The sequence below is a fragment of the Simochromis diagramma genome, unplaced genomic scaffold (assembly GCF_900408965.1).
Source record: "Simochromis diagramma unplaced genomic scaffold, fSimDia1.1 OVJJ01000606.1, whole genome shotgun sequence".
NCBI classification, from domain to species: domain Eukaryota; kingdom Metazoa; phylum Chordata; class Actinopteri; order Cichliformes; family Cichlidae; genus Simochromis; species Simochromis diagramma.
In genome coordinates this window covers 1,289,650-1,302,349 of record NW_024387233.1, presented here as the reverse complement: position 1 = coordinate 1,302,349, position 12,700 = coordinate 1,289,650, and the positions used below count along the sequence as shown (strand labels likewise).

Here is a 12,700-nt window from a genome sequence, read left to right as displayed (position 1 = left end):
AAAGTTAGCTTGAATGATTTATTCAACCAACAATTACAAAGTTATCTATGAAGGACTAAATGTTACGTAGTTTGTTTATTCAGTGTTCAGTCTGTGATTCTTACAGCGGGTCGAGTGTGTGATCAGGTTCAGGACACTCAGGCTTTGTATCAAACGCTCAGTTTAACAGTTTAATCGTTTTTGTAAAACTGTCAGAGGTGCTGATTACGTTGGAGTTTGTGTTATTGTTTAGTTTGTGTTGGCGTGTTGTTCCTCCGCAGTGTTTAAGTCTAAAAAATGTTGTTAAAGCTTTCAGAAATGTCCTTAGACATCTTAAAATCATGTTTGCCTAGTGGCCTTCGTGTCCGTGATTCAGTTCTCTGTGTGCTGAGTGTCGTTTTTCATGCCGTGTTTCTGTTTCTTCCACCCACTACGCCTCACCTTTACAAAAGCAGCTCCACCACTGAGCCTTCGAGCTGAGCAGCAGCTATCAGCACGAGACAGCTGTGACAGTTTGCTGACAGTCAACAGTTTTGATGGAGTTTCTTTTAGGTGGCACGAGGTCACTCAGTGAAGTTCAAACAAGCCACAAACTACAACCTTTGATTGATCCTTTTTTCTGGAAACAGTACCGTAGTAATCAAACAAAACTTGAACTGGAAAATGGTTGATATATTTGATAATTAGTTGCCAAAAAGTTATCTTCCTGGTTGCTTTTAATATCAGAGCATTTCCTCTCTTAAATATGGATGCACAGTTTCATCAGTGCTCCAAAACATGGAGGGGGAGGGGCATATTTTAACCGAAAACCATGATAGGACAAAGCCACAAACACAATCAACAACAAAAATATACATATGATGGAAGCTGTAGGGAAAAACTTATCAGACCAGGTTATTTATACACATAGGTACACGCGGAGCTGATAATGTGGAAAGGAAGCAAAGGCAGGAAGTACAAATACAATGAGGCATAGAGAGATGAGAACTAGAAATACTAATGAGAACAAAAAGCTAACATTTCAAGGTCCATGACGAAAAAGATTTTAGTGCCTACACCAGCAAACTAAGCAAATCAGCAAGAACTTAAAGGACGAAACAGGACATGAACCAGGACATTGTAAAGATTCTGACACCATCTCCCCTCCAGCCTCTTAAATTGAACTGTACATGTCACTAAAAGTAGAACAACACAGACACCAAAGAGCACCAATGTTACAGAAGTGAGGGCAACAACTTGTCCAACTAGGTTTTGGGGACCCGGAGCCTATCCCAGCTGACTCTGGGCACCGGTCTCTCCCATTTTGTTGCTTTTGGATTTGTTAGTTTTCCTTCTCAGACTGTTATACCAGTGTTTGTGACTTTAGCATCTACCGTTTTTCTTCCTGGGACATTGAAACACTTTGAATCCAGAAGCAACAAACATTCAGTGTTTCATAGAAAAATAACATCCTGTTTTTAGAAGTGCATTCATCATGAAAGATGCAAAATGAGGAAACAGTAGCAAAGAAAATGTTAAAAATCAAGTCAAGCCAAAACATGAATTGCTTCAAATAAGAGGAGCGAGGTCGATGATCGATGACCTTTACAGAGAAACTTGCTGGTTGAAAATGTCCAAGGATTTGTTTGAGGAAAAAGCTGTTACACGAAACTTTTGATATCAAGTGTAGGAGGGTGAGATCTCTGTTTTGTGGGGGGTTTGGTGAGTTTTTCCAATAAAAATTACATATTCTGTCCATAGATGAGAGAAGGCTCGAGGTTTTGAGGGCGATTTGAGATTTTAAAGCACTACATTTATGTCCTTCCTTTGCAAAACTATCCTTAAAAGCTCACAGAGGGTTTCTCTTTGTGGGCTAAACGCCAGTTATACTAAAAATATATCCTCAAAGGTTGTTGGAGGTGGTGTGTGGGAGTGTTTTCCACCTCCGTCTCCCATCCACTCTCCTCATACGGTAGTTACTGAAATCCATTGTCCTACACGCCGTGGGTTCCTGCAGACAAAAGCTAAAATTCAAACTCCGTTCTTAGATGCGGAGAAATGAATGCACCAAAGGCTCTTAGTAAGAGATGGAAAGGTCAAGTGAGATAACTAGAGTAATAGCACAGTGCTGCTTTTTAATTTTACGTCCTCTTAATGGGTCATTGTTTCTGCTAATGTCACCGTCCTGGTGGGTCATTAACTCATTGAGGTGACTCACAGGACACAAAGGGCTCTGACATTTTTCAGCCCGTTGCCTTTATTATTAAAGTGGGCTCAACATTTGTATTAAAATGTTCTTCGCAGTGAGAGAAACAAAGATGTGAGTGGTTACAGCTACAGGTGATAAACAAACAGCTTCGAGCACATTCAGTAGAAATGTATCATTAACAGGTGCAAATGTGTCCGTGGTGAGTTTACAGCATTTCTGCTGCTTCTAAGCACTCAAATATTTATTATTGTGAATTTTCTGTATTAGCATCATGACTGTTTGTTGAGGCAACAAACCTTTAACAAGACCTTTAAATGCCATGTAGTTCTGGCTTTTGTCAGAGTACTTCAGATATTATAGTCAATCTCAAAACTTTTAAGGATTTCTAAAACGTGCATGCGTCACTTATCCGATTCTTTCCTTTTTCAGACATTCTGTTGTAGATTTCCTTCTGTGCTTAGGATCATTGTCCTGTTGCATGACTCAGTTTCAGCTTCATCTGTCAGACAGACAGCCTCACGCTAGACTCTAGAAAACTGTTATACAGAGGAGTTCTCGGTCAACCCAGTGACTGCACGGTGCTCAAATCCTCACCCCGCCATCACCTCGCGGACAGCTGGTGTTTGCTGATATTGTGTGTTTGGTCTCTTTTGTCCAAATGAGATTGTTCCAGAAGTGTTCTGTTTTGTTCACATGCAACTTTGCAAACCTACGATGTGCTTCAGTATCCTTTTTAGAGAGAAGAGGCGTTCTCCTGGGAACCATTTCAAACAAACCATAGTTGTACTGTCATGAACTTTCACCTTTCATGCATGACCACGCTCTCTGTCTCATTTCAGACATTACCCCAAGACGTCATTCACCATCGTGGCCGACACTCCAGAGAACCTGAGACTGAGACAGCAGAGCGAGCTGCAAAGCCAGGTAAACACACACACACACACACACACACCAGGCCTCTGACCTGCTTTGGTGATGATGATGCCATGTAGTGTTCGTCTGGTTGGTTTTTCCTTTTGAATGATGCCAGGCAGCCTCCTTGTTTTCCCCACAGCTCTGATTCGCACTGGTGTACTTTGACTGCGATAAAAAAAACTGTATGTAAAAGCCAGATGCAGTGTATAAATAGACAAACTTCCATCACATTCTCCTCATTTCGCCTTCAGGAAGCAGAGCTGTGCACCTGAGCGTTTGTTTTCATCTCTGTGCCGTGCCAAAGGGGAGGAGACATGAAGCTAAGAAGGTTTCACCAACATCAGGGCTTCATACTGTGACCTTTCAGTCAGTTTCGGTTTTCACTGGAGCTTTTTCCCCTTTAACTTCTTCAGTTTTTCTTTTCTCAGTGTGCCCAAACCCTATGGTCCACATTTTCTTTACCTATTTTCTGGAAATGGGTTAAAATTTATGCTACATTTGGATGGAAACTTGGCAGCTGAAACCCCGCAAAAAATCTGCCTGCTTGCCCAGATCCACTTCAGTCATCAAGTCAAGAAACATAATGATTCTTTCAGCAGAGGCCGGGACAGCTGGTACTCTACAAATGGCTGCTGTGTAGCTTGGTCTTGAATAAAAGTACATCTTTTGTTTTTAAAATGACAGATCCTCGTAGATTAGGTCACACTGTTTGATGCCCTGATGTGGTTGAAACCTTCTTAGCTTCATATCTCCTCCCCTGTGGCACGGCACAGAGATGAAAACCAACGCTCAGGTGAGCCGGTAGAAGCTGTGCTGGCAGCTCTGCTTCCCGAAGGCGAGATGAGTCACTGTGCTGATTTACTGACACTAACTGATGCAATGGACATGTGAGAGAATCAGCCAGCTATCTGTGCCATATGTCCTCATCCAGTGTGTGTGTGTGTGTGTGTGTGTGTGTGTGTGTGTGTGTGTGTGTGTGTGTGTGTGTGTGTGTGTGTGTGTGTGTGTCAGCCCAGCAGACTGCAGTACAAAAGGACAGATGTCCACTCAGCAGTCTGCTGGAGGGGACATGCTGTTTGGCATGCTTATGTGTGTCTGTGTCCTGCTCTGTGCCAGTAACGACCCCTCCATCAAATATTTGTCATTTACAGACCAGTTTCACACATTCGTGTGTTCTGTCCCGTCTCCGTTTATTCTTTCCACTCATTTTCCTCTGCTTTGATTTCAGGAAACTGTAAAAACCAAATATTTTACATCGGTGATCTTTTGGATTTTAATGCCCTGTTAGTGCAGACTGCTGACATCATGACTGTTGCAATGTTGTTTTGATGAGGAGATCCAAACTCTCCTACACATGTGAGAAAGGCTTCTTCCTACTCTGCCTTTCACAATAAGAGTCTTTGAAGTATACACTGGCTGACATCCAGTCATAGATGAATGTTTATTTAGGCAGTAAGCAAAGTGGAAAATGTTAAGCTAATCCAGAAACACAGGTGAACACACAGGGTAGCACAGGGAGAAGCATAATGGAAACTGACAAAAGACACTTTATTAGGAATACCTGCTCAATTGTTCACACAAATATCTAATCAGCCAATCACATGGCAGCATCTCGGCGTGTTGAGGCATGTAGACATGATCTGGGCAAAAATGGCTTGTTGATGGCAGAGGTGAGAGGAGAGACCAGGCAGCCACTCAAATGATCACTCGTTACAAGCGTGGTATACAACAGAGCATCTCTGAACACACAACACAAAGAACGTTTGTTTAATCTGTGCCAGTTAAAGAAGTTCTGAAAGCAGAAGAGTGTCCAAGCCAGTATCAGCACGGTCTCCCTAATACAGTGGCTGCTGGATGTACAAGCGGAGGGTGAGGGAGGAGGTACAGCTGAGTGTAACTGACACAGGTAGAAACAGTTAGGGGTGGGCTGACAGACATGTAGGGGGAAGAAGACAGAAAGTAAACCAAGAACCTCGAAATAAAAAACATGACGCTAAACTTCAAAGTAAAACAGAGACAAGACTCACAGACACGACAGCAGAGACAAGCTCAGAGATGAGGCAGAGGGAGGATCAACGTGGAAGCACGGAGGGAAGTAAAACTACTACAAACAGAACAAGGACATGAAACCAAACACAGGACGGCAAAAATCAAATTCAGCACTTAAAAAAAACATAAATAAAAACAAAACGCTCAGTAATACCACAGGATTAGGAAACTATGATTCAAATAAAAAAATGTCTTTGTTTCCTAAAGTTATGAAAACGAAAGATTAACTTATTTCTTCTGATTTTAATAATAATAATGACATTTTTAAAAAGTAATTATTATGTCAAAATTATAATAGATGCTGTTTGGGTTCAGTCCAGAGCATGAAGCTGCTGCACAGGAAGTATAGCTGTTCATCCAGGATAACACCACACAGCTGCATGCAGCAGGCAACACTAAAGCTAGAGACAGAGTAGGGCACTTCCTTGTATTTCAAAATAAAGCACATCCTGTGAGCACTTTCCATAAGAATACTAAATTATTATTATTATTTAGGTCTAAACACTTTCACATGAACAGCATGCTGCAGAATATGTGAAACCAAACCATCCAAACCAAAATCAACACTTTTCCATCTCTTGGCACTGGTTGGCCTTTTACATACAAAAACATTGTCAATATCATAAAACCACAACAGACCAAAGACATAGATCCACATCGACTGAGGGGAAAATAAATGTTTTATTTTGCACAGCTACACAGACCCACAGGTCTGTGTAGCTGTGCTATAGTCTTCATGGTTTGTACACTGGATTCATATCAGCAGAAAAGTGTTAAAGATCCACTAACACATCATACATCTACACAGCAGGCAGGTGTGGAGTGGGAACCACTCAAATAAAGAAGGTGCATCCCTAAAGTTTCAACAGTGGTGCGTTTGCATCTTCTCCTCTTTGGGTGTGGAGGTTAGCTGAAATAGAACTGGAATAAACTTAAATCAGCATCAATAAAGATGTAAAATGACTAATGCGTCATTTTTAGCATTGTCTTTGTAAAAGAGGCTTTCTTCCCTTGTGCCGTGCAGAAGGTGGAAACAAACCCTCTTCTTCCTCTTCTTTAGTTACTTCCTGCCCCCTCGCCTGCTCTCTCTGTAGGTCATGTTTAAGTCATATTAGCTCTGAAGCTCACAGGTTCTCCTTCAGGAAGCTGATTGTAACAGACAGTGACACTGTGTAGCATTAGTGTGCTTACATCACACACACTGGGAAACCCTGCATATGTTCAGCACAGAGGAAAGGATGAGACATGATCGTGTGACCTGGTTATGGTTGGCGCTGTCTGTCTCAAGCATGTGGATTACATATAGAGAAGTCACAATATAAAAAACAACGATTTTTCATTGCAAACTAAAATCTTTCGGTTTTCATTAAAAGTCATTGTGAGATCAAATAAACAGCTCTTATTTTATTTGCTCTGAAACTGCAGTTTTTCATCCTTCAGACTAGCTGATCGTTCATCAAAACCTAAACAGCCTCACAGACCATCTCACACAGTCCTGAATGATCAGCACATTTTAAACGCCTCATAGTTTCTTTTTAACCTAATAGAGCACTTTGCTCTCAGACAGGCTGACTTGTAAATGGTTCTTATATAGCATTTTTCTACTCGACCACTCAAAGTGCTTCGTACAACATGCCTCATTCACCCATTGACACAAGCACTTTTGTCTACGTTTTTTCTGTGTAAGTGCTTCCTATCATGAGCCGTTCTGCTTCCAGAGCTGCAGCCACCTCCATGTGGTTCTTAGACTTTCTAAAAGTAGACTGGGATGAGTGGAACCAGCTCCCAGTTTGTGTAGCCTGTGTACTTCAAGGATTAGCCTTAAAACATCCGGTATTGATTAAAGCTTATTTTGAGGGCTGGATCATCCTTTAGTTATGCTGCTTTGGTTCAGGCTGCTATGGGACACACCCTGATGCATCTTCACTCCCTGTTTTCAGCTTTGGTCTTCTCTCTGTTGGAGTTTGTTTTGTCCAGTTTGTTGTTCGTGGTCTCTCCATGCTCCATTTCTCTCTCGTCTTTCTTTCATCGGCCTGACAGCTGAAGCAGATGACTGCCCCTCCCTGAGCCTGGACTTCTCTTCCTGTTAAAAAAAAGTTTTTTTCCTTCATTTCACTGCCAAGTAGAGGATTGTTCAATCATTGAAGTTCTCCTTATAATAGTTAAGTAATAGTTGAAACCCTGTCCCCTCAAACCGGACTCACACAGGACGCAGAGATCTGTGTTCAACCACGTAACTTCCTGAAACCAGCGAAGCAGATGAAGCAACCACGACCATATAAAACTATAAAACCGTTCCACTCCAGTCTAGGAGGAGCAGGAGGTAATGTTGAAGACTACAAAAAAAGAGTCTCCACATACAGCAAAGGACAATCAACAGTGCACGAAGCTGTGCTGCTGTCAGTTGTGATTTAGTGCTTGCAGATGAGATCACTGAGTCGTATCCACAAACTCTGTAAAAGATTGATGCTTTTCCGCCGTCTCAGTGTTTTCACGTCAGACGTCAGAGCGCAGGTGACAGACTCACAGAGACTTTTTTATCCAAAGTGAAACCAGCGATCGAGACTGTAAACTCATCAGGAAAGTATTCCGAGTCCACAGATTGATGATGACAACTGATGGTTGTTCTTAGATTTCTATTCATTCACACTTTGCTTTGAAACCAAACGAATCGTCCTTTGTTCATCGTTAGTTTCACGGTGACTTCAGTGCAGAAGCCACATTAGTTTTATTACATACAGTCTACGGTCATAACTGTGGAGAAGACGTAGGCAGTCTTACCAAATCCATCAACAAATAATTTAAATTAATTGAATGTAAAAAGAAAACGAGCCAATGCACTCAACCAATCAGAAATGGTCAGCCATGCAAGCCCCACCCCCACAGTCCACTTTTGTCCAGTTTCTCGAGTGTGTGTGAGAGAGAGGGTGTGTGTAGTTTAGCTCATTAGCTTGTCATATTAGCTCTGCAGGGAGCCTCGGACTGATGAATGGGGATTTAATCTGCTTTGTAATGAGAATGGGGGCAATCACTGTGAGAGCAGAATAACAGAACACACACACTAACGCTATGAGTCATACTCCTGCGTTTTATAGCCTTATGCAACGCTGTTCTGAGGGCTAATGGACTGTTACTGATGACTGATAGGCACCAGCAGGATGACATTAGGTCCAAACGAGCTGCAGAGTGTTTCCTCTGAAGGTCGAGCTGAAGTGCGGGCGGGACCGGAGTAAAAATGACCGTATGCTTGTTATCGTTGTTGTCTGTGGGCTCTAAATCATCCACTCGGCCTGCTGCTTGGCAGGGACACAGTACTGGTTTGGCTGACCCTGACTCATTTACAGATCTGTGATCAGTCTGCCCTCATAGAGAAATAGTGTCCTGCAAAGTGAATGTGTTAAACGTGTGGAGAAGCCTGAACATGCCCACGACATGATTCAAAACTAAAATGTAAAAGAGCCGTTTAGAGTCTGTATCTAAGGATAAAACAGAAACACCACAAGAAATCGTTCTTTTGAAACATGTCCGCTCATTTAAGTGCCAGCAGCGCACTTCAGAAACGCTGAGTTAAGAGCATGTTTACCGCTGAGTTGCATCACCTCTTCTTTTAACAAGACCCTGCAAGTGTTTGCCTTTTAAAACTACAGAATTGGTCTCCCGAGTTCCCAGATTTTTTTATTCCTGTTGCTCGATTTCAGCTGCTGGGTGACAGGTCCGGACGACAGGCGGACCAGTTTAACAGCTGTGCTGTTGGAAAATGTGGAATAAGTGTCAGTGTGGAATAAGCAAGTCCTTTCCTGAGAAAGATGTTGTCTGGATGGCAGCACATGTTTCTCCAAACACTCAGCATTAATGAGGCCTCCACAGATGCACAAGCTACCCCTGTGCATGTGTGCCGACGCCCCCTCATTCTGTCATACAGGCTTAAGATCGAGTCCCACCTCTCTTTATTCCACGGCTTGTTGTGATTGGTCAGACTGGAGTCAAAAGGCGACAGCGTTGCCGGATTTGGATCTTTGCACAGTCGAGTTCAAACTTTGTGTAGATGCAGCGATGAGTTCACTGACAGTGGTTTTTAGGAGTGTTTCTGAGCCCGTGCAGTGATTTCCAGCACAGAGTCAGGTGTGTTTGAGTTCTGCCTGAGGGCCTGAACATCACTTCTCTGGATCTTTGATGATGACAGATGATGAAATCTTACATCAGAAGCTTGATTGTTAAATCGCTGAATGATTTGAACATGCCGTCTGTCACAGAGAGGTGAACTCCTCCCCATCGTCCCTTCTGATAGTCTCAGTCTCTTTTTTGTCATTTTACTAATCAACACCATCAGTGTCGGCACGCTTTTTTATTTTTTAGCTCTGCACAACTTTTCCAGTCTCTTGTTGCCTCTTCCCAAAAATCATTGCATTCTGTTTTTATTTACACCTCTCACAGCGTCTCGCTCTCACTTTCTTGCAGACTGGGCTCTGTTAGTCTGACTTTCATTCATGAGTTGTTTATCAACCTCTCAGTGGAAGCTGTGGCTTTAGAAGAGATCCATGAAGTGACGAAGCCACTCTGGATAATCACCTTGTCATCTCGACTTGTTTGGAGCCATAATGTCCCAATCTTCACTATTGTGTCATCCGCAGCTTTGTCTCAGCACAAGGCAATTTTAAAAGAAGTTTACTAAGTAGCAGCTCCGCTTTCAGTCAATAAATAACCATCAGTCAGTCACATAAACATTATTATAGGTGTGGGCCTGAAATAACTTTTCCAGATCATTAACCAAACTGCCTCTGTGGGACTCGAGCAGTGAAAATCAGCTTCTAAAGCCAGAAATAAAAACTTCTTTACTTTTCATATCCTGCAGATCGAGTTCCAAGCGTACGCGGGGCAATTACAGCATATTTAAAGTCCTTTTCACACCGTGTGAGGTTGATTGTTGCCGCGGCGTATCTGAGCGCCGAGTGGTGTAATTATTTCTTGCTGTGTGGGCTCACTTAAAGGTGAAATCCACCTTCAGATATCATTACACGTCATCACGGTTTTGTTGCTTTCATGAGACCGTAGCTGAATTATGTCGTTAATTAGTTCCTGAACCACATCGTGATCGCAGCCGTCTGCGGATCCTCATCCAGGAAACTGAACCACTGCTCTTCTCAAAGCCTTACTGCATAATGTTATACACTGTCTCTGAGTTTGGATACTTCTGTTAGTACACTTCCACGCAGTGTGCAGGTATTGGAAATGACTGTTGGAATACGTTCTGAGTTGTGACTCCCTTGTGTCGGTTTTCTGAATAGACTTTTGCTTGGATGCGTAAAATAAGGTCTGTTGTTGAAACTTTCTGTCAGGGTGCTGGTAAAGCTCATGAGGCTCAGCAGGTGAGTCTCACGCTGTACGGCTGCAGAGGCCTGAGCTTGAATCTGCCCCGAGGCGCTTTACTGCCAGTCTTTCTCCACCTCTCCTGTCTTGTCTAACTAAATAAAGCCTTAAAGCACAAACTTAAGATATTTTTCATGTTTTGTTCTTTGCAATGTGAAACACAGAAGTTAAATTTTAAGTGGGGATAACTTGTCCCACAGAATAAAACAAGATAAAAACAGAGTGTTGCACCTTTTAACTGTTTAATTGTTGAGTCAGCTGCTGGTTTTTGCAGACATTTGCTTCCTGTCGGGTGTCTGACCACATAAAACTGAAGTCGAAACTAATGTAATCCTCCTGCTGGCTGAGAATAGTTGAGTGGTTTCCACGATTCTTCGGTGTGTCAGCGATTGAGGCTGAGAAGTGTAGCTCCAGCGTTTCATGTTCATCCTTGCTGTGCTCGTCATGTAGCCGCACTTGTCAGTGTGAACACGCTTGTGCACTGAAAATAGCGAGTGTAAGCGTGGAAGTACTCGACTGGAGACGGCGAGCTGGTGTTTGTCTTTGTGCAACAGTGTGACAGACGTGGACGAGCTAAATATTGCAGCACATCAAATATAGATCGAGTTGTGTCCCTCACACTGCCACAGAGACGCTTTCATAGGGTGACTGTGCCTTTGACATGAAGTGTTTCGTTCCCTCTGCTTCTCCTGCAGGTGAAGTATAAGAAGGACTTTGAGGAGAGCAAAGGTCGAGGGTTCAGCATCGTGTCCGACACTCCGGAGATGCAAAGACTCAGAAGGACTCAGGAGCAGATCAGCAACGTATGAACACACACACTGATACACACCAAGCTACTGTTTGTCGCTCTGTATATGAGAGTGTGTGTGTGTGTATGTGTGAGGATGCACTCTGGTCGGTGAGCACAGTCTCTTACACGCACACACACAAACACAAAATGTCTACATCATCAAGCCCTGCAGCGTTTTGACGTCAGCTGTTTGAAGAGGAGCATCTTCTACAACCATTAGTGTAAGTGATCACGACTTCTATTTACTGAATGTAGGCAAAGTAGGTTACATTATGAATGTTTCTGAAAGGCAACAGAAGAAGAAGAAGAAAGGTTTCTGGGAGAGAACAGACGCAAAGGGGAGCGTGAAGGGCCAGAGGAGGAGAACGATAATACACGAGTAACAAGACAAGCTAGAAAACAGGGAGGACGGAGTTACTGCTAGAAGTTTGTGGATGTTTGAATGTTGTAGAATCAACTGAATGAAGTTTGAATTTATTACCAGTAAAGATTAAAAACTATTGAGTGTTTTTACACTAAACGAATGATTTCAGTCCAGAAAGTAGTTTGTCAGAAATGCAGAAGTTACTACTGTTGTGATGTTGAATCATTTAAAATCAACATTTAATGAACTTTATTTTTTGTGATTGTTTTCTTTTTGTGGTGTGTGAGAGAGTGTGTGTGTTTATGCGCACAGATGTTCTACAGATGTGTCCTGATGACCAGACGACGCTCAGTGGATGATGCTGAGGTCTGTTTGTTTCCTTCCTGTAGTCGTTTTCTGTCTCTTTTTTTACGTCAGTCTGATTGTTCTACGTTTGTATTCCTGCTTTTATAAAACATGTAAAACCAGCAGTCTTGGAGAAATTTTAGAAATTGGTCATGAAGTTAGGATCATGCACTTCTGCCCCTAAAAAGCAAAGATCATCGTGCACTGCTGCATCTACAGTTTATCACACTGCATCTCCTCCACCGATTCAAAATATTCAAAACCATTCAAACCATTCAAATATGAGCTTAAACATGTTTTTATACTTAATAAAGTCTAAACACATGTACTCTGACTTGACATCTCTCTTTATCTCAAATATATGTTAGCATATAAATTATATATAGTCTTTGAAGACTGGTGGACTCTTTGCCTTTATGTTGTTCTAGACGTTTTCTTGAGTTTTGTCGTTAGTGGGGTAGTGAAGTGCACTTGTTGTGCTTTTGTGGATCACTGGGAAAAGTCAGTGTGGAGTTTGTTTGGTTTCATGTAAGTGGAGCAAACTAGGAATTGGGAAAAATGTGGAAAAGGGATTACTCTCTACTTTCTATTTGCAGAGCTGACCTTTGTGATTTTGGTTTATATATTATTAGATCTTGGATGGTTTGTATGGTCGATTTATTGGAACTCCGTTGTATTTTTTCCATGTTTTATCCTGGAAATC

At 42.2% G+C, this 12,700-nt stretch overlaps 1 protein-coding gene across 2 annotated transcripts in view; it reads left to right on the top strand.

Moving 5' to 3' along the window:
- Positions 1-12,700, top strand: part of LOC120746893 (LIM zinc-binding domain-containing Nebulette-like) — a 171,141-nt gene that overhangs the window by 28,331 nt on the left and 130,110 nt on the right. For both annotated transcript variants that reach the window (XM_040052423.1, XM_040052424.1), the window contains exons 3-4: positions 3,007-3,091; positions 11,194-11,301. In XM_040052423.1, coding sequence (XP_039908357.1) covers positions 3,007-3,091; positions 11,194-11,301 — 193 coding nt within the window. The remainder of the gene's footprint in view (positions 1-3,006; positions 3,092-11,193; positions 11,302-12,700) is intronic.